Genomic DNA, 23,602 nt, shown 5'->3' with positions numbered 1-23,602 from the left:
CTTATACAATCAAAATTGTTTCAAGGCGCTTTCCAGAATCCCAGGGCCTGACCCCAGACAAGCAACAGTGGCAAGGAAAAACTCCCCTTTAACAGGAAGAAACCTTGAGCAGGACCAGGCTCATGTAGGGGGACCCTCCTGCTGATGGCCGGCTGGGTAAAGAGAGGAGAGGTGGGAGGACAGGTAGAGGATAGGATAGGTAGGAGAGGAGAGGGGTAGAGGAGAGGAGAGGTAGAGTGAAGGGGAGGTAGAGGAGAGGAGAAGGAGGAGGAGGAGGAGGGGAAGAGGAGAGGAAAGAAGAGGAGAGGGAGAGGAAAAGGAGAAAGGAGAGGAGAGGGAGAGGAGAGGCACAGAGCACAGAAACAAACACAACAAAAAATATGCACAATCACTCAACGGGGCCGGCGGTCATTATGCAGCTCCGATGGCAGTGATACCTGCAAATAAATAGAGGGGGGGGGGAAGCAGAAAAACTACACAAAATCAGCATAACTAGTCTGCTTGATGAGGAGAGGAAAGGAGAGGAAAGGAGAGGAAACCATGACCCAGTGGAGTGACAGAGGCCTGTCAGGTGATCATGTTTCCGGACCCCGGCAGCCTTGGCCTATAACAGCATAGCTAAGATGTGACCTAATGATTAGACGACCCCCTAAGTATGATAATTTGTCTGTCTATGATAGTAACTGGAACTACTGAATTAGTAACAGTAAGCTTTTTCAAAGAGGTAGGTTTTGAGTCTGATCTTAAAAGTAGCGATGGAGTCAGCCTCCCGTACCTGGACAGGGAGCTGGTTCCAAAGCAGGGGGGCCTGGACAGGGAGCTGGTTCCATAGCAGGGGGCCTGGACAGGGAGCTGGTTCCATAGCAGGGGGCCTGGTAGCTAAATGCTCGGCCCCCCATTCTACTCCTAGAAACTCTGGGAACCACAAGTAGACCAGCATTCTGAGAGCGGAGCGGTCTATTGGGCTGATAGGGTATCACTAGCTCCTGCTTGCGGAACTTAGTCACTTACACACTCACTCATTCTCACACTCACTCACACACAGACACTCACACATGCACATTAGACCTTTCTAAATATTACGTTAAAAAACATTACGCGCGCGTGTGCACGCGTATGTGCGCTTGTGTGCGCGTGGTGCTTTAGGAACTCAGTTACTTACACACTCACTCAATCTCACACTCACTCACTCATGGGTAATGACCGAAAGAACAAGATCACGGGTACAAGCGGCTGAAATGAGCTTCCTCCGTAGGGTGGCTGGGCTCTCCCCTAGAGAGGGGGAGAAGCTCTGCCATCCAGGAGGAGCTCGGAGTAGAGCCGCTGCTCCTCCCGCGTTGAGAGGAGCCAGATGAGGTGGCTTGGGCATCTAGTCAGGATGCCCCCTGGACGCCTCCCTGGTGAGGTGTTCAGGGCATGTCCCTCCGGTAGGAGACCCCCGGGGAGACCCAGGACACGTTGGAGAGACTACTATGTCTCTCGACTGGCCTGGGAACGCCTGGGGATCCCTCCGGATGAGCTGGAAGAGGTAGCTGGGGAGAGGGAAGTCTGGGCTTCCCTCCTTAGGCTGCTGCCCCCGCGACCCGACCCTGGATAAGCGGTAGAGAATGGATGGATGGATGGATGATTTTATAACCATAAAAATGCTACGACCGAGATGAGTTCATCAAAAGTTTTGCTTTTATTTTAAATACAATTTTGAAAATCATGTTTATTGAATTGTATGTCCGGGTCACATACATCGCCCACCGATTCAGAAGCCTTTAATCATAACCTTCAACAACCAATATCTGAGAGCCACAAATGCTCCGATTACTTTCCTACTGCACCATAGATTGGGCATGAAATGCTTGGGTTGTCCTTTTTACACTTTGTATTCACAGGCCACTTTGTCGAACACTGAAATACAGTCATCGTCGAATGAGCTAGGTATAGAAAACCTGCAAAGATCCAAAAAACACAGTAAGAAATGTGTAGACACACAGGTAGAGCACAATCAGTCGTGTTCAGTGCACTTACGCAGAACAGCAGCCCGCACAAGTGCAGTCCATACACTCACTGTTTCTCCAGGAGGATCCAATGGCATGCCATGTGCCATCTGTTTCATCCATACAATGCGTCATATCTATACATGGAGGGAAAATATAATTTTGATCCATTCAATTATGATCAAATTTGACATTTTCGAGTGTTGTCATCCTTTTTACCTTTTCTCGTGGGCTTGACATAGCAGAAAGCATGTGAGGGTGACACCTGAGCAAATGTCAGCACTGCCAAAGCCAACAGATATTTCTTTCCAACAAATGACAAATTAGTGTTATAATAATATTAAGCTAGATGTACAGCATAGCATGTCCCAAACATTAGAAATATTTTCCCTCCATATTTTGAGTTCTATACACCGAACAACATTTTGTGTTTAAAGTTTTTTTCCAATGAATTCAAAGTTGTTGGTTTTTTGCAGATGATTCTCAAAAACTCACCATGATGAAACTTGCAGAGTTGTATCGTCTGTTTGGGAGGGGGGTGAATTGTTGTGTCTATGTTGAATGGTGCTCTTCTTAAATAGTGTTTGCAGAGACCTTTGGATTTAAGCGCAGTGATGATTTGCCTAGGAATCAGCATCTGATAATATTTTCACTTTAGTTCTGTTTCTTCTATTTTTAAGGGTTAGGGTTAGTGATAAAGTTTACAATTAGATTTAACTCAATGAATCTGAACTGCTGACAGTTAAACTTCCACCAAAGTGCTATGATTTACTATGACCAAACAAGTCTCATAATTTCTTTACTCATACATAATGATTGTTATCGGAAAGGAACCTTGAGGGAATAATGATCTAATCACAATCTAAGAGTTAGAGAAAATATGAGGTGACATTTTTGGTTTCCACTAACATGGCAAGTTTGTGAATTGAACTCTCAATATTAGAAGGATTACTAAGCCTTCTATCCCTAATTTCTTATTTCCTATTTGTATTGTAGCATCATCAGACCATCAGGAGACACATCCATCACTCTTCCCAGTCTCCATTCATTGCAGGCTTAGGGTTAGGGTAACCTTAACCCTAGGGTAACCCTAACCCTAATCCTAACCCACAGCGTGGTGAATGCCACCGTTGTTCTAGAATAACGTTTGCCAGATATTCATTCCTCTATCTATTCCAGAATTTCTCTCCCTATCTTTTACCATCTTCTCCTGCCGTACAGATCTGGGGCTACAATTTTTTTTTTTTTTTTGGTGGTGGGGGTAGAGGGACAGAGGTTTTCATGGTTAGTAAGTGATTGGGGGTGAGTGGATCTTGACCTTTTGTACCAGCAATGTTGTCCATAGTGATGTTTACTATGGACATGCGGCAATGAGATTTCCTCATCTTAGTGATAAGAAAAGTACATAATGAGAGTCCAAATGAGTACAGGAGTTCAAAAGAACTCCTTTGTTTTGTTTTGTTTTTAAAAAAAAAGAATAAATCTTTTAAAATATTACGGGTTAGGGTTAGGTGCGCCTATGTGCGCACGTGTGCGCGTGTGTGTTTAAGGAACTCAGTCACTTACACACTCCCTCATTCTCACACTCACTCACACACGACACTCACACATGCTCATTAGAGCTTTCTAAATATTACGTTAAAAACATTACGCGCGAGTGTGCGCGAATGTGCGCTTGTGTGCGCGTGTGTGCTTTAGGAACTCAGTTACTTACACACTCACTCAATCTCACACTAACTCACTCATTCTCATACTCACTCACACACAGACACACACACATGCACATTAGACCTCTAACCCTAACTCCAACCCTAACCCTAACCCTAATGCTAACCCTAATGCTAATGCTAACCCTAATGCTAATGCTAACCCTAACCCTAACCCTAACCCTAACTCCAACCCTAACTCCAAACCTAACCCTAATGCTAACCCTAACTCCAACCTAACCCTAACCGTCCAGCGGATCCAGGCTGAGCAGAGCTGGATCCTCAGGTTGGGCACACACGTTCCAGGGGGCCTGAACCTGAACTGAGCCGATCCTGACCGGACATGAGTGATGGCCCGTGCACCCTTATTATTATTATTATTATTATTATTATTATTATTATTATTGGTATTAGTAGTATTATTATATTGTTGTTGTTAGGGTTGTCGTTATTATTATTATTATATTATTAGTGTTATTATTATTGTTGTTGTTATTATATTATCATTATTATTATCATTATCATTATTATTAATAAAATTATTATTATTGTTATTGGTATTATTAGTATTATTATATTGTTGTTGTTATCGTGATCGTTATTATTCTACACTGATTGCTAAAAGAACACTGTTTCCAACATGAAACCTTGAAGACTGAAGACACCGAAGACAAGACATTAACTTTGTTAAAAAATAAACGTAGGTAGCAGATGCATGATGACATCGACAGAATCTCCTCTCAAGTCAATTTTCTTTTTACAGTGATCAAACTGTACTTTTTCTTTAGCTGTGTTTTACACTGAAAACTCAGACCTAAGAGGGTTAAGTTAAAAATAGATAATATTCTATACAACAGATATTGCAGTCTGAAATAAGACAATTTGATTTTTTATATAATTTAGGAAACTGATTTTATAACCATAGAAATGCTACGACCCAGATGAGTTCATCAAAAGTTTTGCTTTTATTTTAAATACAATTTTGAAAATCATGTTTATTGAATTGTATGTCCGGGTCACATACATCGCCCACCGATTCAGAAGCCTTTAATCATAACCTTCAACAACCAATATCTGAGAGCCACAAATGCTCCGATTACTTTCCTACTGCACCATAGATTGGGCATGAAATGCTTGGGTTGTCCTTTTTATACACTTTGTATTCACAGGCCACTTTGTCGAACACTGAAATACAGTCATCGTCGAATGAGCTAGGTATAGAAAACCTGCAAATCCAAAAAACACAGTAAGAAATGTGTAGACACACAGGTAGAGCACAATCAGTCGTGTTCAGTGCACTTACGCAGAACAGCAGCCCGCACAAGTGCAGTCCATACACTCACTGTCTCTCCAGGAGGATCCAATGGCATGCCATGTGCCATCTGTTTCATCCATACAATGCGTCATATCTATACAGGGAGGGAAAATATAGTTTTGATCCATTCAATTATGATCAAATTTGACATTTTTCGAGTGTTGTCATCCTTTTTACCTTTTCTCGTGGCTTGACATAGCAGAAAGCATGTGAGGGTGACACCTGAGCAAATGTCAGCACTGCCAAAGCCAACAGATATTTCTTTCCAACAAATGACAAATTAGTGTTATAATAATATTAAGCTAGATGTACAGCATAGCATGTCCCAAACATTAGAAATATTTTCCCTCCATATTTTGAGTTCTATACACCGAACAACATTTTGTGTTTAAAGTTTTTTTCCAATGAATTCAAAGTTGTTGGTTTTTTGCAGATGATTCTCAAAAACTCACCATGATGAAACTTGCAGAGTTGTATCGTCTGTTTGGGAGGGGGAATTGTTGTGTCTATGTTGAATGGTGCTCTTCTTAAATAGTGTTTGCAGAGACCTTTGGATTTAAGCGCAGTGATGATTTGCCTAGGAATCAGCATCTGATAATATTTTCACTTTAGTTCTGTTTCTTCTATTTTAAGGGTTAGGGTTAGTGATAAAGTTTACAATTAGATTTAACTCAATGAATCTGAACTGCTGACAGTTAAACTTCCACCAAAGTGCTATGATTTACTATGACCAAACAAGTCTCATAATTTCTTTACTCATACATAATGATTGTTATCGGAAAGGAACCTTGAGGGAATAATGATCTAATCACAATCTAAGAGTTAGAGAAAATATGAGGTGACATTTAATTGGTTTCCACTAACATGGCAAGTTTGTGAATTGAACTCTCAATATTAGAAGGATTACTAAGCCTTCTATCCCTAATTTCTTATTTCCTATTTGTATTGTAGCATCATCAGACCATCAGGAGACACATCCATCACTCTTCCCAGTCTCCATTCATTGCAGGCTTAGGGTTCCTTACCTAGGTAACCCTAACCCTAATCCTACACAGCGTGGTGAATGCCACCGTTGTTCTAGAATAACGTTTGCCAGATATTCATTCCTCTATCTATTCCAGAATTTCTCTCCTACCATCTTTTACCATCTTCTCCTGCCGTACAGATCTGGGGCTACAATTTTTTTTTTTTTTTGGTGGTGGGGGTAGAGGGACAGAGGTTTTCATGGTTAGTAAGTGATTGGGGGTGAGTGGATCTTGACCTTTTGTACCAGCAATGTTGTCCATAGTGATGTTTACTATGGACATGCGGCAAGAGATTTCCTCATCTTAGTGATAAGAAAAGTACATAATGAGAGTCCAAATGAGTACAGGAGTTCAAAGAACTCCTTTGTTTTGTTTTGTTTTTAAAAAAAAAAGAATAAATCTTTTAAAATATTACGGGTTAGGGTTAGGTGCGCCTATGTGCGCACGTGTGCGCGTGTGTGTTAAGGAACTCAGTCACTTACACACTCCCTCATTCTCACACTCACTCACACAGACACTCACACATGCTCATTAGAGCTTTCTAAATATTACGTTAAAAAACATTACGCGCGAGTGTGCGCGAATGTGCGCTTGTGTGCGCGTGTTGCTTTAGGAACTCAGTTACTTACACACTCACTCAATCTCACACTAACTCACTCATTCTCATACTCACTCACACACAGACACCACACACATGCACATTAGACCTCTAACCCTAACTCCAACCCTAACCCTAACCCTATGCTAACCCTAATGCTAATGCTAACCCTAATGCTAACCCTAACCCTAACCCTAACCCTAACTCCAACCCTAACTCCAAACCTAACCCTAATGCTAACCCTAACTCCAACCCTAACCCTAACCGTCCAGCGATCCAGGCTGAGCAGAGCTGGATCCTCAGGTTGGGCACACACGTTCCAGGGGCCTGAACTGAACTGAGCCGATCCTGACCGGACATGAGTGATGGCCCGTGCACCCTTATTATTATTATTATTATTATTATTATTATTATTATTATTGGTATTAGTAGTATTATATTGTTGTTTGTTGTTAGGGTTGTCGTTATTATTATTATTATTAGTATTAGTGTTATTATTATTGTTGTTGTTATTATTATCATTATTATTATCATTATCATTATTATTATAAAATTATTATTTGTATTGGTATTATTAGTATATTATATTGTTGTTGTTATCGTGATCGTTATTATTCTACACTGATTGCTAAAAGAACACTGTTTCCAACATGAAACCTTGAAGACTGAAGACAACACCGAAGACGACATTAACTTTGTTAAAAAATAAACGTAGGTCAGATGCATGATGACATCGACAGAATCTCCTCTCAAGTCAATTTTTCTTTACAGTGATCAAACTGTACTTTTCTTTAGCTGTGTTTTACACTGATAAACTCAGACCTAAGAGGGTTAAGTTAAAAATAGATAATATTCTATACAACAGAATATTGCAGTCTGAAATAGACAATTTGATTTTTTATATAATTTAGGAAAACTGATTTTATAACCATAGAAATGCTACGACCCAGATGAGTTCATCAAAAGTTTTGCTTTTATTTTTAAATACAATTTTGAAAATCATGTTTATTGAATTGTATGTCCGGGTCACATACATCGCCCACCGATTCAGAAGCCTTTAATCATAACCTTCAACAACCAATATCTGAGAGCCACAAATGCTCCGATTACTTTCCTACTGCACCATAGATTGGGCATGAAATGCTTGGGTTGTCCTTTTTATACACTTTGTATTCACAGGCCACTTTGTCGAACACTGAAATACAGTCATCGTCGAATGAGCTAGGTATAGAAAACCTGCAAAGATCCAAAAAACACAGTAAGAAATGTGTAGACACACAGGTAGAGCACAATCAGTCGTGTTCAGTGCACTTACGCAGAACAGCAGCCCGCACAAGTGCAGTCCATACACTCACTGTTTCTCCAGGAGGATCCAATGGCATGCCATGTGCCATCTGTTTCATCCATACAATGCGTCATATCTATACAGGGAGGGAAAAATATAGTTTTGATCCATTCAATTATGATCAAATTTGACATTTTTCGAGTGTTGTCATCCTTTTTACCTTTTTCTCGTGGGCTTGACATAGCAGAAAGCATGTGAGGGTGACACCTGAGCAAATGTCAGCCACTGCCAAAGCCAACAGATATTTCTTTCCAACAAATGACAAATTAGTGTTAAATAATATTAAGCTAGATGTACAGCATAGCATGTCCCAAACATTAGAAATATTTTCCCTCCATATTTTGAGTTCTATACACCGAACAACATTTTGTGTTTAAAGTTTTTTTCCAATGAATTCAAGTTGTTGGTTTTTTGCAGATGATTCTCAAAAAACTCACCATGATGAAACTTGCAGAGTTGTATCGTCTGTTTGGGAGGGGGTGAATTGTTGTGTCTATGTTGAATGGTGCTCTTCTTAAATAGTGTTTGCAGAGACCTTTGGATTTAAGCGCGAGTGATGATTTGCCTAGGAATCAGCATCTGATAATATTTTCACTTTAGTTCTGTTTCTTCTATTTTTAAGGGTTAGGGTTAGTGATAAAGTTTACAATTAGATTTAACTCAATGAATCTGAACTGCTGACAGTTAAACTTCCACCAAAGTGCTATGATTTACTATGACCAAACAAGTCTCATAATTTCTTTACTCATACATAATGATTGTTATCGGAAAGGAACCTTGAGGGAATAATGATCTAATCACAATCTAAGAGTTAGAGAAAATATGAGGTGACATTTAATTGGTTTCCACTAACATGGCAAGTTTGTGAATTGAACTCTCAATATTAGAAGGATTACTAAGCCTTCTATCCCTAATTTCTTATTTCCTATTTGTATTGTAGCATCATCAGACCATCAGGAGACCCATCCATCACTCTTCCCAGTCTCCATTCATTGCAGGCTTAGGGTTAGGGTAACCTTAACCCTAGGGTAACCCTAACCCTAATCCTAACCCACAGCGTGGTGAATGCCACCGTTGTTCTAGAATAACGTTTGCCAGATATTCATTCCTCTATCTATTCCAGAATTTCTCTCCTACCATCTTTTACCATCTTCTCCTGCCGTACAGATCTGGGGCTACAATTTTTTTTTTTTTTTGGTGGTGGGGGGTAGAGGGACAGAGGTTTTCATGGTTAGTAAGTGATTGGGGGTGAGTGGATCTTGACCTTTTGTACCAGCAATGTTGTCCATAGTGATGTTTACTATGGACATGCGGCAATGAGATTTCCTCATCTTAGTGATAAGAAAAGTACATAATGAGAGTCCAAATGAGTACAGGAGTTCAAAAGAACTCCTTTGTTTTGTTTTGTTTTTTAAAAAAAAAGAATAAATCTTTTAAAATATTACGGGTTAGGGTTAGGTGCGCCTATGTGCGCACGTGTGCGCGTGTGTGTTTAAGGAACTCAGTCACTTACACACTCCCTCATTCTCACACTCACTCACACACAGACACTCACACATGCACATTAGACCTTTCTAAATATTACGTTAAAAAAAACATTACGTTCGAGTGTGCGCGAATGTGCGCTTATGTGCGCGTAAGTGCGCGCGTGTGTGCTTTAGGAACTCAGTTACTTACACACTCACTCAATCTCACACTCACTCACTCATTCTCACACTCACTCACACACACACAACACACATGCCACATTAGACCTCTAACCCTAACTCCAACCCTAACCCTAACCCTAATGCTACCCTAATGCTAATGCTAACCCCTAATGCTGATGATAACCCTACCCTAACCCTAACCCTAACTCCCACCCTAACTCCAAACCTAACCCTAATGCTAACCCTAACTCCAACCCTAACCCTACCGTTCCAGGGATCCAGGCTGAGCAGAGCTGGATCCTCAGGTTGGGCACACACGTTCCAGGGGGCCTGAACCTGAACTGAGGCCGATCCTGACCGGACCATGAGTGATGGCCCGCTGCACCCTTATTATTATTATTATTATATTATTATTTTATTATTATTGGTATTAGTAGTTGTATTATATTGTTGTGTTAGGGTTGTCGTTATTATTATTATTATTAGTATTAGTGTTATTATTATTGTTGTTGTTATTATATTATCATTATTATTATCATTATCATTATTATTCATAAAATTATTATTATTGTTATTGGTATTATTAGTTATTATATATTGTTGTTGTTATCGTGATCGTTATATTCTACACTATTGCTAAAAGAACACTGTTCAACATGAAACCTTGAAGACTGAAGACACCGAAGACAAGACATTAACTTGTTAAAAATAAACGTAGGTAGCAGATTGCATGATGACATCGACAGAATCTCCTCTCAAGTCAATTTTCTTTTTACAGTGATCAACGGTACGTTTTCTTAGCTGTGTTTTACACTGATAAACTCAGACCTAAGAGGGTTAAGTTAAAAATAGATAATATTCTATACAACAGAATATTGCAGTCTGAAATAAGACAATTTGATGTTTTTATATAATTAGGAACTGATTTTATAACCATAGAAATGCTACGACCCAGATGAGTTCATCAAAGTTTGCTTTTATTTTAAATACAATTTTGAAAATCATGTTTATTGAATTGTATGTCCGGGTCACATACATCGCCCACCGATTCAGAAGCCTTTAATCATAACCTTCAACAACCAATATCTGAGAGCCACAAATGCTCCGATTACTTTCCTACTGCACCATAGATTGGGCATGAAATGCTTGGTTGTCATTTTTATACACTTTGTATCACAGGCCACTTTGTCGAACACTGAAATACAGTCATCGTCGAATGAGCTAGGTATAGAAAACCTGCAAAGATCCAAAAAACACAGGTAAGAAATGTGTAGACACACAGGTAGAGCCACAATCAGTCGTGTTCAGTGCACTTACGCAGAACAGCAGCCCGCACAAGTGCAGTCCATACACTCACTGTCTCTCCAGGAGGATCCAATGGCATGCCATGTGCCATCTGTTTCCATCCATACAATGCGTCATATCTATACAGGGAGGGAAAAATATAGTTTTGGATCCATTCAATTATGATCAAATTTGACATTTTTCGAGTGTTGTCATCCTTTTTACCTTTTCTCGTGGGCTGACATAGCAGAAAGCATGTGAGGGTGACACCTGAGCAAATGTCAGCACTGCCAAAGCCAACAGATATTTCTTTCCAACAAATGACAAATTAGTGTTATAATAATATTAAGCTAGATGTACAGCATAGCATGTCCCAAACAGTACGAATATTTTCCCTCCATATTTTTGAGTTCTATACACCGAACACATTTGTGTTTAAAGTTTTTTTTCAATGAATTCAAAGTTGTGGTTTTTTGCAGATGATTCTCAAAAAACTCACCATGATGAACTTGCAGAGTTGTACTGTCTGTTTGGGAGGGGGGTGAATTGTTGTGTGTCTATGTTGAATGGTGCTCTTCTTAAATAGTGTTTGCAGAGACCTTTGGATTTAAGCGCAGTGATGATTTGCCTAGGAATCAGCATCTGATAATATTTTCACTTTAGTTCTGTTTTCTTCTATTTTTTAAGGGTTAGGGTAGTGATAAAGTTTACAATTAGATTTAACTCAATGAATCTGAACTGCTGACAGTTAAACTTCCACCAAAGTGCTATGATTTACTATGACCAAACAAGTCTCATAATTTCTTTACTCATACATAATGATTGTTATCGGAAAGGAACCTTGAGGGAATAATGATCTAATCACAATCTAAGAGTTAGAGAAAATATGAGGTGACATTTAATTGGTTTCCACTAACATGGCAAGTTTGTGAATTGAACTCTCAATATTAGAAGGATTACTAAGCCTTCTATCCTAATTTCTTATTTCCTATTTGTATTGTAGCATCATCAGACCATCAGGAGACACATCCATCACTCTTCCCAGTCTCCATTCATTGCAGGCTCCTCTTCTCTGACAGTTTTAACATTTAGGGTTAGCAGCGTGGTGAATGTCACCGTTGTTCTAGAATAACGTTTGCCAGATATTCATTCCTCTATCTATTCCAGAATTTCTCTCCTACCATCTTTTACCATCTTCTCCTGTCGTACAGATCTGGGGCTACAATTTTTTTTTTTTTTTGGTGGTGGGGGTAGAGGGACAGAGGTTTTCATGGTTAGTACGTGATTGGGGGTGAGTGGATCTTGACCTTTTGTACCAGCAATGTTGTCCATAGTGATGTTTACTATGGACATGCGACAACGAGATTTCCTCATCTTAGTGATAAGAAAAGTACATAATGAAAGTCCAAATGAGCACAGGAGTTCAAAAGAACTCCTTTGTTTTGTTTTGTTTTTTAAAAAAAAGAATAAATCAGGTGTCAGACTTTCTGGTGCCCTTCGAAGCCTGGGCCCTGTATACTTCCTCAGACCCTCAGCCTCGGGGGCGTTCCACTAACCTACAGTCTTGTGCTTGAGTATTTTCCACACACATAAGGAGAGAAAGCAGGTGCACCCTGCTGACATAGATTGATAATATATCCTATACAACTGATGCAAATAGGTACGCACATCATATACCACTGACGCAGGTGGATACACACATCGTGTACAGCTTACACACATGGATACATGAATCACATACTTTCAAATCAAATTTAAACTGAAAAGAGAGATCATATGCCTTTAAGCTAAGCTCTTTAGGGACAGCTATCCACAACACTCGGTAGCTCTCAGAAAGCCCCCAGTCTTGGATCTTGTGGGGCTGCCTGCCACCAAAGTCCAGCAAGTATACCAACTGCCCCTCCTCCAGTGGTAGCTCTCTAACATTCTGATCACGGACTTGATTCTGCCGACAAGCAGCATGCTAAAAGCACTCCTTTGCACCCTCAACTGCTACTTGCAGACAGGCTTATTGCTCCTTAAAGCAGGAAGTCAATTGGCAGTCTTGGTTTCTGACTAAACATCAAGAAACAGGTCGCTTTCTCTGTTAACTGATGGTGAGTTGTGTTATAGCGATACAGTACACAAGGCAGGCACATATGCCAATCCCTCTTCTGGGACACTGGAGAAGTATGCAGCAAGTTATGGAGTGCCTTGTTGAACTTGTCACACAGACCATTTCCTTTGGGGTAGTATGGAGTAATTTGTAATTTTATAATCCCATATTATCTGAAAAACTGCTGAATGAGAGAACGAGTGGGGACACAAACTTATAAAACCACCCCAACAACACCCTGGCCAGAGTGCAGTAGCCACTGGCCTTAAAAAAGGGACAGCTACAATATACTTACTAAAGACATCAGGGAGCACCAAAACGTTCTCTCAGACATTCTGGGCAGACTCCAGAATACTCAAGTCGATGGCAAGGAATTCATTATGTTGAGAGATCTAAAGATGTGCTGTGGACAAAAAGCTCTTAAAACTAACACCTGTATTATGTTTAATGTTAATTGAAGTGACATCTTATTTATTTGTTCCTATTTTCCTTTTATTTTAATTAGTAAACAATGTCAGTTTAAATACTGATTTTCATTTGCATATTATTTATCTGTTTTCTTTAAGTTCTTGATTTCTGTCAAGTTTATTTCTTCCTTTGTTTCGATTGTACAATGTACAACGTCTTTTTCAACATCATCTGACGTCTACCATTTTGTTTGTTCATTGTTTTGATATAAATAAAGACCATGGGGGGATCATCTGCGCATGCGCACACGCTGGCGCATGCGCAGTACGTCGGGTTCATGGCGCAGATCAGGTACTGACAGTGGGTTTAGGCGATTTTACGTAACATAAATACATTTATTAGGGACGTTTGTTTTGCTCTCCCTTGCCTCAAAAGAAGACGTATAACCGCTGCAAAAATATGGAGGAGTAAAGTGAAAGGGTAAGCTAAAAAGAAGAGCGATTAACGCCTTTCGCGTAGTATTTAGCTTTCTATGCTAACGACTGTGTGCTAGGCCAGTTTACAGCTTTAGTTCTCCAAGACAGCATTAACGGTCGTTCTAACGGGGTTACTGAGCTTATCTGCTGTCACATTTATCCAAGATGTTTCTTTTTATTAACCTTTGATTTTTGCCAAAGGCAAATGATTTACAAATTAAAATCCCACTTAATGCTGGTAATTTTAATGTGGTGCTCCGTGGACAAAGCACTTGAGTATTTGAACATAAGAAATTTAGAATCGCAATTTACATTTCTGTTGTCATGTCTTAGTTAACACAAATTCAATAAAATGATCAAATAATTTTCCGTAACTTGATCTTTGCGTGTATCGTTGGGTGAGGTTACATTCAATTCAATCTTTATTTATATGGCACTTTTCATACACTAGGTAGCACAAAGTGCCTCACAAAGGATAAAAACAGCAAAGAGAACAAGAGAATCAAGAAAAGGACACACACACATGCATACAACACACTTACACACACACACACCCACACACATAAACAAGCTGAGGCAAGCTGAGACATGGCTGGGCACCGAGACCTGAGGCGAAGGAGACGCCACCTTTGGAGGCCCACCATGCCATACATCGTTAGTAAACTCCGTCCATTTTCATAATTCAGGAGTTCCTTAATAAGCCTCGCAGTAAATGAAAGCATTCGGCAGATCTTGTCAATCAGATGATCCATTTGCAGTTTAAATGTGTGTAAATTGTTCATTCCTTCCAGGTCCCTTTGAGGCGCATGAACAAGATGTTTCGAGGTGAAGATAAAGACTTCCAAACAGGGCGCAGGATGGGCACCTCTTTGCTTTTTCAACTGTCAGCTCATGAAAGAGAATTGGACTTGGTGTTTTTGGACCACAGCTATGCCAAACCATGGAACGCTCACCCAGATGCTAGTAGTGCGCGCCCCACAAGGTCACTGTTTGTTAACCCTCGACGCCAGGTGGAAGCTTCATTGTGAGTTAAAAAGCTCTTACCACGTTTTCTGATCAATGTGGGCAACTCATGCTTTCACTCAGGCGCTCTTCAGTAAATGACCCCAGAATTATCTTTTTCATTCAGTCTTTGCTGCATTTTTTCCACTTTAACTTGATTTCTTTTTTCCCTTAGAGACTCAGAGTCTGTAATAGATGTGGAAACGGTGACACCACTGCCGATTCCCCTTTATGATAATCAAAGAGCCCTCAATGTGATGAAGGAGTGTGAGCGGCATGTTTTGTTAGCTCGCACTGTTGCTGAGAGCCCACCACCCCCTGATGACTGGGAGGAACATATAAACAAGTAATCACACATCTGTGCTTTACTGGACACTCATGATTCATATTTTAAAGTGTGGAAGTAGAAATGTAGGTCTATTTCCACACTTAAAAACACGTGGGCACATAGCAAGGTGGACAGTGAAGGAGCATTGATTTTAACATGCACGATTACTGTGTTTCAGGACTGGATGGTCAATGATTCAGAACAAACTCTTCAATAAAGTTCTGAAAGCTCTGCAAGCTGAAAGACTAGCTCGCTTGGCCATGAAAATGTGGGTTGTCACCATCTTATTACAACAAAATTCTGTTGGGCCTTAGAGCTTAAGCCTCTTTGTTTTGGTATACCGTAAGTTCGATGTCATACAGTGTCTCCAGTTTTCTGTATTGCATAGTAAACATAAGTGTGTTTTTATTCTTTACATTGCTACATTTAAACCGTGGATCATTATAGATTGAGGAATTTCAAATGTAGCACCGAGGTCACATCCCATCGGACGAGGGTTTTTCAAGCAGGAAATGATGCGTTGTTCAAAAAGAATGACTTAGTGATTTGGGGATTAGTGTGATAATGACGGGCTTTTCTCCGACTGCTGTCACTGTAACTTTAGCTGTCTAATGCTTTTTTACCAGTATCTACTGAGGCTTTGCAAGAAAATAGAACATTTTGGATACTCGTGATCATAATTTCTCACAATACTTTTTTTCTATAGGTCTATTCACAAAGAATCGGTCCAGACAATTATAGACATTACTTCTGCTGGACATTGTGTAAAAAGACACACGTCACCAGAACCTGTTACACACATTAGAAAAATATCGTATATCTTAATGCATACATTTGTTTCCACAGCTGGGGTAAATTTTAAGAATTTCCACTTTTGTGTCTTATTCCATAGGCTTCCAACGAGCCGATTTTGCGGAGGATAGCTGTGGATAAATGTGCTCGGAAGGTGCGACATGCATTTGCCAGTGTGAATTGGGACGTGAAAGTGACACAGTGGTTACACACTACCATGATTGAATCCTTAAGTCTGGCAATGCTGGCTGCTTACCTTGATGTGCTGCAGACTCTGAAAAGCAAGGTGAGAGAGGTCAATATTTTTCTACGTGTGACTGCATATTTAGACATCTGTGATGATGAGATCTCATGATCATCTCGGCGCTTTGGCAGGTTCCTCTGTTGATCGACAGAATGCTGCTGACATCAGCCAAGAGCTGTGCTCCAAGTGCAGAAGCCCTGGCTCTGCTACTCAAACGTCCTTGGGACCCTGCTGTTGGAGTTTTGTCCCAAAACAAGCCGGTAAGTTCACCATGTCTGGAATGGAAAAACTTCTTAGTTTGTAATTCATTGAGAAATATTTGTTTACTTAATGTAATAATTGATTTTCTGTTTTTAGAGCAAGCTTCCTGGCTCTCCTCTCATCCTAATAGCACCATCAAGCCCAACCAATCCTGCTCTCCCTACATCACGACGAATGAGATTCTGGCAGTCCCAGCTGTCCTGTTTGGGAAAGGTTTGGGAAAATCCTATCCAGTGGGATGTGGATTTATTTCTTTATTTACGAAGACAGTTGTGTTCAGTCCTTTTAAAGGTGTTTGTCATTTTCAGGTGATCCCAGTTCACTATCATGTGAACAGTAGTGCAAATATTGGTGTTACTCAGTGTTTGGAGCACATGTTGGGAACAGTAAGGGCCAAAGTCATGGAGGTAACATTTAGGGTATATTTCCATATAGATTTATACATAGTACAGGACAAAATGTCAACATTTGTTTAAATATCACAATGTTGCGGTCACTCTTTTGATACGAGTTTGGGTTATTAACCTTAACAGGTTCTGTAGATAGAGGAAGTTGTCTTTTATAAAAATTGTATAAAAGAATATTCATTAGGATTTTACTCTTAAGTCAGAAATTGAAAGATTTTCTCTTTTGTTCCACAATGTTTAGAAGTTGTAGGTATTATAGGATGATAAATATTAGCTATGTCTGAATAAAAGCATAATAGAAATGTACTTATCGACAAGGTAATTCCTAATCTAGAAACTGTGACCAGATTATAGATGACCAGAATGCTTCATGAGTGTTGGCTAGTTCATCTTAGTTTAGAATGTATGATTTATTATTATTATTTATCATATATTTATCAAATGTTTACACTGGAGCCGTGACAAGCATGCAACACTAGCTGTGCATACACTTTTACACATCATTATGTTGCTGTTATGGAAATCAATATTTTCAGGGTTAGGGTTCTATGGCAGTTCTATGTCATTCAGCAAGCAACAGGAAACTTTTGATATTTGATGGGTTTCTGCAACTCTCCTGATTCTGTTTATATTCATTCTCAGGTCCACAGCCATTTTCTCCACAAACCCATTATTCTAGTTGGCTGGAATGCTGGTGCTCTGATTGCTTGTCATGTAAGACTTCCTTCTTTTTCATAGAATTTGATTCTGTAATTTCTTTCTCTGCTAAATATATCGATGTAAATTGTTCTGATACTGGCAAATTTTAGGTGTCTCTTATGGAGTATTTGACCGCTGTGGTGTGTCTTGGCTTCCCCCTACTCACAGTCAATGGACTAAGAGGGGTAAAAAAAAAGAAGATTTTCCTCACTACCCTCATTCTTTCTGTTAAAAACATGTTGGTTTGACTAAAGTCATACTGAATGTTTGTGTCACTTGCAGGATGTGGATGATCCTCTGCTGGACATGAAGACTCCAGTGTTGTTTGTTGTTGGCCAGAATGGACTGCAGTGTAGCATAGAAGGAATGGAGGAGTTCAGAGAGAAGCTGAGGGCAGATAACAGCATGGTGATCGTGGGTGGAGCAGACGACAACCTTCGGTCAGTCCCCTTTAAACAGGTTTGAGATTAAAATCGTATGGGACTATATTTGTTATGTCTTACTTCAAGGGTTTTTGTCACACTTCCACCACAGAATTAATTCTGCAAAGATGAGATCAGAGGGATTGACGCAGACTATGGTGGATCGCTGCATTCAGGTTTATCATTGTAGCTTAGTTCAATTTTCTGTTTTAAACTTTAAAAGAAAATGGGTGATGATGCTTTTCTGCATTAATGTGTAGGATGAGATAGCTGACTTTTTGTCAGGTGTTCTCACGCGGACAGAGGGTCATGGCCATAGCTCTGGAGAGTTGAGAGACCTGGATACAGAAAAGAAAAAAAGACCACGGCGGGAACTTCCTTTTGACATGGATAGAGGACGACCTTCGTCCCCAGCTCTTCGAGTTCCTGTTTCACCATCTGGTTCTGAGGTTAGCTGACATTATATACAATTACCAACATGGTTTTGACTTGCCTATTGCAATCATTAGGGCTGATTATATGAATTGATAAACTTGCCAGGAACTGTTTAATCAATAGTATTTGATTAAGCGTTGAACATTATTTTAATGTTTCTTTTAATATTTGCAAAATGCAAAGTAAATTAATTGAAGATATTATGGCCCAGTGCAAGATGCCAATTACACGATCCTGTGTTTATTTGATGGTGTAGTTGCAAAATAATGAACATTTCTAATTATGATTGTAGGATTTGTCTAGTGTCTGGAACAGTCCCACTTTAAGTCCCAAACCCAAGACACCTGGCCTGTCTCCAGCACAGAAGTCCAGCCTGATTACAGCCACGCAGCTTCTCAAGACTCACATGCAGCGCTCGGGCACCATGCTCACTCACAAACAGGCTCAAGGTCAGTTCATGAAAGGCACTTTACCACTGCACAATATCCCCCCTACATAAAAGGCGTGGTCACAGTGGTACCCTGTTACACCCTGGCACCTCTTCAATGTGGCCAAGGCCTTCACAGCAAGGTGCTGCTGCTGTTGGGTTTGTGCTGCTCTTTCATGATCCAAAGTGTTGAACGCCTTTACTGAAGCTACCGTGAAACTACAGCTGATTGCTACGTTACTTTCTAAATATACATGTTTAAAGTGCCTTTACCATCAAGGAAATATGTTACTGGTTCTTAAAAATGCTGAAAGTCGTGAAGTACTCAACCCTCTATCTAGGTTTTCTGTAGCCAAATCGAGGCAACTCTCCGTTCTGCTACTCGCCGATCATTGCTGTAAAAAGAATCCATTTTATTTTAATAAATGACTTCCAGACAATCCTTTCCGTTCATCCCACTTTGTTCTTTGATGGTCTGGTAATCATCTTTGTTGTTTTGAGCTTGATATCGCATTTACCTCCACTGGTATTCATGAGTGGCCGTCAGCTCAGAAAACTCCTGGTACACCTCATTTTTGGCTCCCAGTGTGTAGCTTCATTCCCTCCTCTGACACTCGGCTCATAAACATTTGTACCTCATTGGTAAACTACAATATTGCCTTCCATGTGACCTTTATTATCTCTTTTGTAACACAGAGAAACTCTTTTGCTGTTGCACCGTTTTAAAAACGGTGGGTTGTGATTTGTCAGTGATGTGAATTCACGAGCAAATCACAGCATTAACAGAACTAACATAATGGTGTCGACTTGGTACCCTTGGAACCCTAACTGAGTAGGTGCCACAAAATACCACCTTTTGAGTAGGTACCTATTCGATCCTGTTACCTCGCGTGGCAAAAGTCTCCCAACCATGCTGTGTAGTGTAATGCCAAGTCCATACTAGTGGAAAAGCAGCATAACACACTTAAATCTGACCACGTCTGCCCCAGTCCTGCCCTGTGATTGGTTGGAACACTTTGGTGTGGTTGGGGGAGCTGGTAGGTTTATTGCAGTTCATGTATTTAATGTATTATTTAATGTATTTAATGGAGGCTCAGTGGCCTACAGTGACCAGCGGTTTTCACTGTCTATAAGACAAGCTAATAACAGTTTGTGTGGAGAGATCTTTAAGTGAGCGTTATTTATTGCGCAATAACCCAGATACAACCTTTTAAAATGACTTGTGAGTAAAATGTGAGAAATGATGAAGTCATGTTCCTAATGGAAAATGACTAATCCTTTCATTCTCTCTTTTTACACCTTTTATTTTCTGACTGTTTCCTGACTCATTCCAGCTCAGTTTGCTGCTTTTATGAAACAAAACATGCTTGTGAGGAAAAATCTTCCTCCTGGCACCCCTCCTTGTATTTTTGGTAAGTGTCTATCTGTCTTCCTTTTCATTTTCTCTGTGGTTTCATTTCTTTATTCTTTCTTTCATCATCCCAATTTTACGCGCCATCCATTTTCCACCACTATATCCCACAATTTTATGTACCTCCTATATTTGATTGTAAAATAAGTCTTTTATAATTTCTTGTGTCCTTTAGTTCCAGTATCCCCTGATCAGATGGAGGGCTTAGACAAAGATGAATTAAAGAGCCATGGCAAGAGGAGACAGACACCAAGTCCCACATCAAGCAGAGCCACCAAGAGAGCCAAGATCAAGGTCACTATAGTTTCCCAAAGCGAGTCCACAGGGGGCACTGTTAGTCCAAGTGCACAGGAAGGTAAAAACCGGACTGCTTGTTACTTAGCAAAAAGTCCAAATGCTGTCGATCACTCTGTCATCATAATTTTTCCCCACAGCAGGACTTTCAGGGAAGCCTGTGACAGTGGGACAAACAGTTGCTGGAGCCCAGGAGCTCTCTGGACTTCTTACAGGTCAGCGGTACGTAGGCTGCACATTCAGCATAGAGCACTAACACCCCTGTCCATTTCTGCACCCATGCCAACTTGCTCCTTATTGGATGAAAATGTGTGGTGCAGAGAGATTGATTAGTGGTGTACGCAGAGGTTGATAATGGTGACCATACAGCACTTACTGGGTTAGCTTCTGAGTAGATTGGTGGTTATGTGTGTTACTGCAGGTCTGCTAGTCTCTCAGAGATGTCTGGTGCCTTGTCCCCAGGCTCCAGTTCAGTCAACAGTGTGCCGCTTTGCATGGTGTCAGTTTCCTCCACACCAATCCAGGCACAAGCTCCGGCTACTGCCCAAGGTACCTGTTCTGTCCTGCCCTGCACATCTGTTTGCATCCTCAAACTGTGCGGCTAATTGCTGGGCTGTGCCACCAACACATGGTGCAGCCCTGACTACATTCTAGAAATGGGTTCATGATTTCAACATTCACGGAGACTAGTGTGTCAGGACAACATGTTAAATTATACATCATTGATCACCTCTTGCGCCATCACTTTTTGTCAGTCTGAGGAGTACCTGTATAACATACTGTAAATTCCGCACTATAACGCGCACCTGACTATAAGCCACACCATGCAAATTTAATAAAATTTACGAAAAAATACACATAAGCCACACGTGACAATAAGCCGCAGATGGCCAGTTTAAAACATGAGATCTTTATGGTACAAAGGAAGATTATTTTAAATGTTTGATTACTAAACACGGCAGTAACTCAGCTGTAAAATGACATTACAGTAACATGCTGGTTTAAAAAAATAAATAAAAAAGAGCCTACCAGCTGTTGATCATTAGCCTTTAACTTAAAAGCTGCATCGTCAGCATTTCTTTGTGTGATCCATGACGAGGGTGTGGACATGAAGTGCAAAAAGACTGTTCAAAACACAAACTAGCATTGAGGAAGTCATAAAATTCCATAAATAAGCTGCAGGGGTCAAAGCGTGCTTATAGTTTGGAATTTACATGTGCTATGTCTGTATGCATGCATTTGCACATATAGATACATCAATTTACTGTCCCTGTATTTGTGTCCAGCACCACCCACAAGCACTCTGCTTCAAGGCCTAAGTTTCAGTCTTCAGGAGATCATCTCCAAACCTCCTAGTTTACTCTCAGCAGCAGCCCACACAGACTGCACCCAGGTACTGTTCTTTTTAAATCTATTTTTGTGATGTATTTTTAATCTAATCTTTACTCAGAAGGACGGCCATTTTTAAGCATTTAGTAAATATTCTAACATTGGAAATATTCAGAATGATTGCATTGTTCCAGTGCTTGTAGGATGAAGTCTGAGCAGTGTTTGCTCATGGAGTTGTATCCACACTTGTTGGTGATCTAGAAAAGAGAATGGCTCATCTGTAGGAGAGAGAACATTCAAGAATTTATGTCCATCAAATATTTTGTGTGGCCTTCAAATACCCATGAAAGAAGCAACGAAGGTCCGGTCTGACTGGCAGAAGGCTAACGAGTGGAGAACATGAATTCTTTCTGTGTGACATCCAAACCAAAATTTAGAGTGCAGATCAGAAATTTTCTTTATCCTGCATCCGTACCTTGGATGATGAAACGGTGCAACAGAATTCCATTTAAAAAAGCAGTTCATGTATTTTAAATGCCAGTCTGTGGTCTTCAGACACATTACGAGAGTAAGACGTAGTGGGACCAGATGTAGTTTATCCTAATGTTTATGAATGTGTTTCTTTGTAATTTCTCTCCATAAAAGAAATGTAGCAGCCCTCTAAAAAAAGACTGAAGTATTCTGTTTACTCTAGAAGTGCTGTTTAATATTTTACATGAGTGTTTTTGTATTAAGAATATACCAACGTACTAAAATATATTTTATTATCATTTTTTGCTCCTGTCTATTTAGAGAACATGAAAGTGACTTATTTACATTTATAAATCTCTTCTTTTCTAGCCAAAGGCAATTTGTGGCAAGCCACAGGGTCCGGTTCTGACCTCTACTGGTACCAGCAGCAGCACTCTGCTCCGGGCAGTACCTGTGGTCACCACAGGGGGCGTGATGAAGACCACCGCCATCCATCAGCTTCTAACCAATGGTGGGCTCGCCAAGCTTGCCAGCAGCTTGCCTGGGTTGGCACACATGAGTACTCAGGCTGTTGGTTTGTCTCGAGCTGCCAAAACACAAAGGCCTCGTTGAATATTAAGGGTCCAATCATCCTTTGAAGAAGGTAGATTAAGGAAGTGTGGAGGACGGCTGCAGTAGAGAAGAGCTCGTTTGCCTGGAGCTGTTGAGCAAGAGAGGGCAGATCAGCGGCAGACATTTTGTATTTTTGTTCATACAATTGTGAATTGAGCCACAAAGTCGAACTTTGAAAGATCAGTCAATCTCTGTAAAATCCAACAGTCGAGGGCATTTTTGGATCCCACATCGTTTTGAAGTTCTTTTGGGGTTATTTTTGGTGTTGGATGTTATGTAACATTTTGTTAACCCATTATTAGGTCATTTTCTTCGAGTATCAATAACTGAATGGGAACATGGATGTGTAAATTAATTAATGCATAATTTCCAGGCTCTATTCTGATGTTACAATAAATCAAATTAAACTCATGTTTTCATTGCTTTTTTCCGTCCCTGTGAACAGTTTCCCATTTAAAGTTAATGTTTATTTCCCAGTGTTGATTTAAACGGGTAACTGAACCACAGAGCGGAAAACGTATTTGTATGTCATTATGAAAACCATGCTAAAGTCCATTTTTAGTGTATCTTGAGGTTAGC

General features: G+C 40.2%; 3 protein-coding genes across 5 annotated transcripts; 1 reads left to right on the top strand and 2 right to left on the bottom strand.

Moving 5' to 3' along the window:
* Positions 1-1,658: 1,658 nt before the first annotated feature.
* On the bottom strand, positions 1,659-2,594 carry LOC115247501 (beta-microseminoprotein-like). Its single transcript, XM_029829392.1, is given in 5 exon segments — positions 1,659-1,867; positions 1,869-1,940; positions 2,020-2,125; positions 2,208-2,292; positions 2,484-2,594. Coding segments are annotated over 5 exon segments (321 nt in total). The 5' UTR covers positions 2,487-2,594; the 3' UTR covers positions 1,659-1,812.
* A 2,042-nt stretch (positions 2,595-4,636) lies between these two features.
* LOC115247500 (beta-microseminoprotein-like) lies at positions 4,637-6,172 on the bottom strand. Its single transcript, XM_029829390.1, has 5 exons — positions 6,145-6,172; positions 5,462-5,557; positions 5,187-5,270; positions 4,998-5,103; positions 4,637-4,920 (listed from the first exon to the last, which is right to left on the bottom strand). Exons 1-5 carry the CDS (start codon positions 6,155-6,157, stop codon positions 4,791-4,793), a joined length of 429 nt encoding a protein of 142 aa, XP_029685250.1. The 5' UTR covers positions 6,158-6,172; the 3' UTR covers positions 4,637-4,790.
* Positions 6,173-14,489: 8,317 nt separating this feature from the next.
* On the top strand, positions 14,490-23,434 carry LOC115246502 (KAT8 regulatory NSL complex subunit 3-like). Of its 3 annotated transcripts, XM_029829389.1 has the most exons (20): positions 14,490-14,543; positions 14,681-14,913; positions 15,067-15,237; positions 15,398-15,491; positions 16,112-16,297; positions 16,387-16,515; positions 16,613-16,729; positions 16,825-16,923; positions 17,566-17,637; positions 17,733-17,807; positions 17,905-18,062; positions 18,157-18,220; positions 18,305-18,493; positions 18,772-18,928; positions 20,241-20,318; positions 20,493-20,672; positions 20,752-20,833; positions 21,033-21,160; positions 21,898-22,004; positions 22,781-23,434. In XM_029829389.1, the coding sequence occupies exons 1-20, from the start codon at positions 14,532-14,534 to the stop codon at positions 23,021-23,023; spliced, it is 2,574 nt and encodes an 857-aa protein (XP_029685249.1). In that variant the 5' UTR covers positions 14,490-14,531; the 3' UTR covers positions 23,024-23,434. The 3 variants fall into 3 exon arrangements, with proteins under 3 accessions (XP_029685249.1, XP_029685248.1, XP_029685247.1); XM_029829388.1 differs by lacking the exons at positions 14,490-14,543; positions 14,681-14,913; positions 15,067-15,237; positions 15,398-15,491 and having other exon boundaries at positions 20,755-20,826; positions 21,074-21,160; XM_029829387.1 differs by lacking the exons at positions 14,490-14,543; positions 14,681-14,913; positions 15,067-15,237; positions 15,398-15,491 and having other exon boundaries at positions 20,752-20,826; positions 21,074-21,160.
* Positions 23,435-23,602: the final 168 nt, after the last annotated feature.

Source organism: Takifugu rubripes, chromosome 21 (genome assembly GCF_901000725.2).
Source record: "Takifugu rubripes chromosome 21, fTakRub1.2, whole genome shotgun sequence".
Taxonomy (NCBI): Eukaryota; Metazoa; Chordata; class Actinopteri; order Tetraodontiformes; family Tetraodontidae; genus Takifugu; species Takifugu rubripes.
The sequence above is the reverse complement of the archived record's forward strand: the minus strand, read 5'-3'. Positions and strand labels throughout refer to the sequence as shown.

Bases quoted from the DNA above. Each gene is read 5' to 3' on its own strand.
- LOC115247500 (XM_029829390.1), bottom strand. The intron at 5,271-5,461 runs GTGAGTTTTTGA...TTTGTTGGAAAG, and splicing joins ACTCTGCAAGTTTCATCATG to AAATATCTGTTGGCTTTGGC. The intron at 5,104-5,186 runs GTAAAAAGGATG...CTCCCTGTATAG, and splicing joins ATGTCAAGCCACGAGAAAAG to ATATGACGCATTGTATGGAT.
- LOC115246502 (XM_029829389.1), top strand. The intron at 16,730-16,824 runs GTTTGGGAAAAT...TGTCATTTTCAG, and splicing joins AGCTGTCCTGTTTGGGAAAG to GTGATCCCAGTTCACTATCA. The intron at 17,638-17,732 runs GTAAGACTTCCT...GGCAAATTTTAG, and splicing joins GTGCTCTGATTGCTTGTCAT to GTGTCTCTTATGGAGTATTT.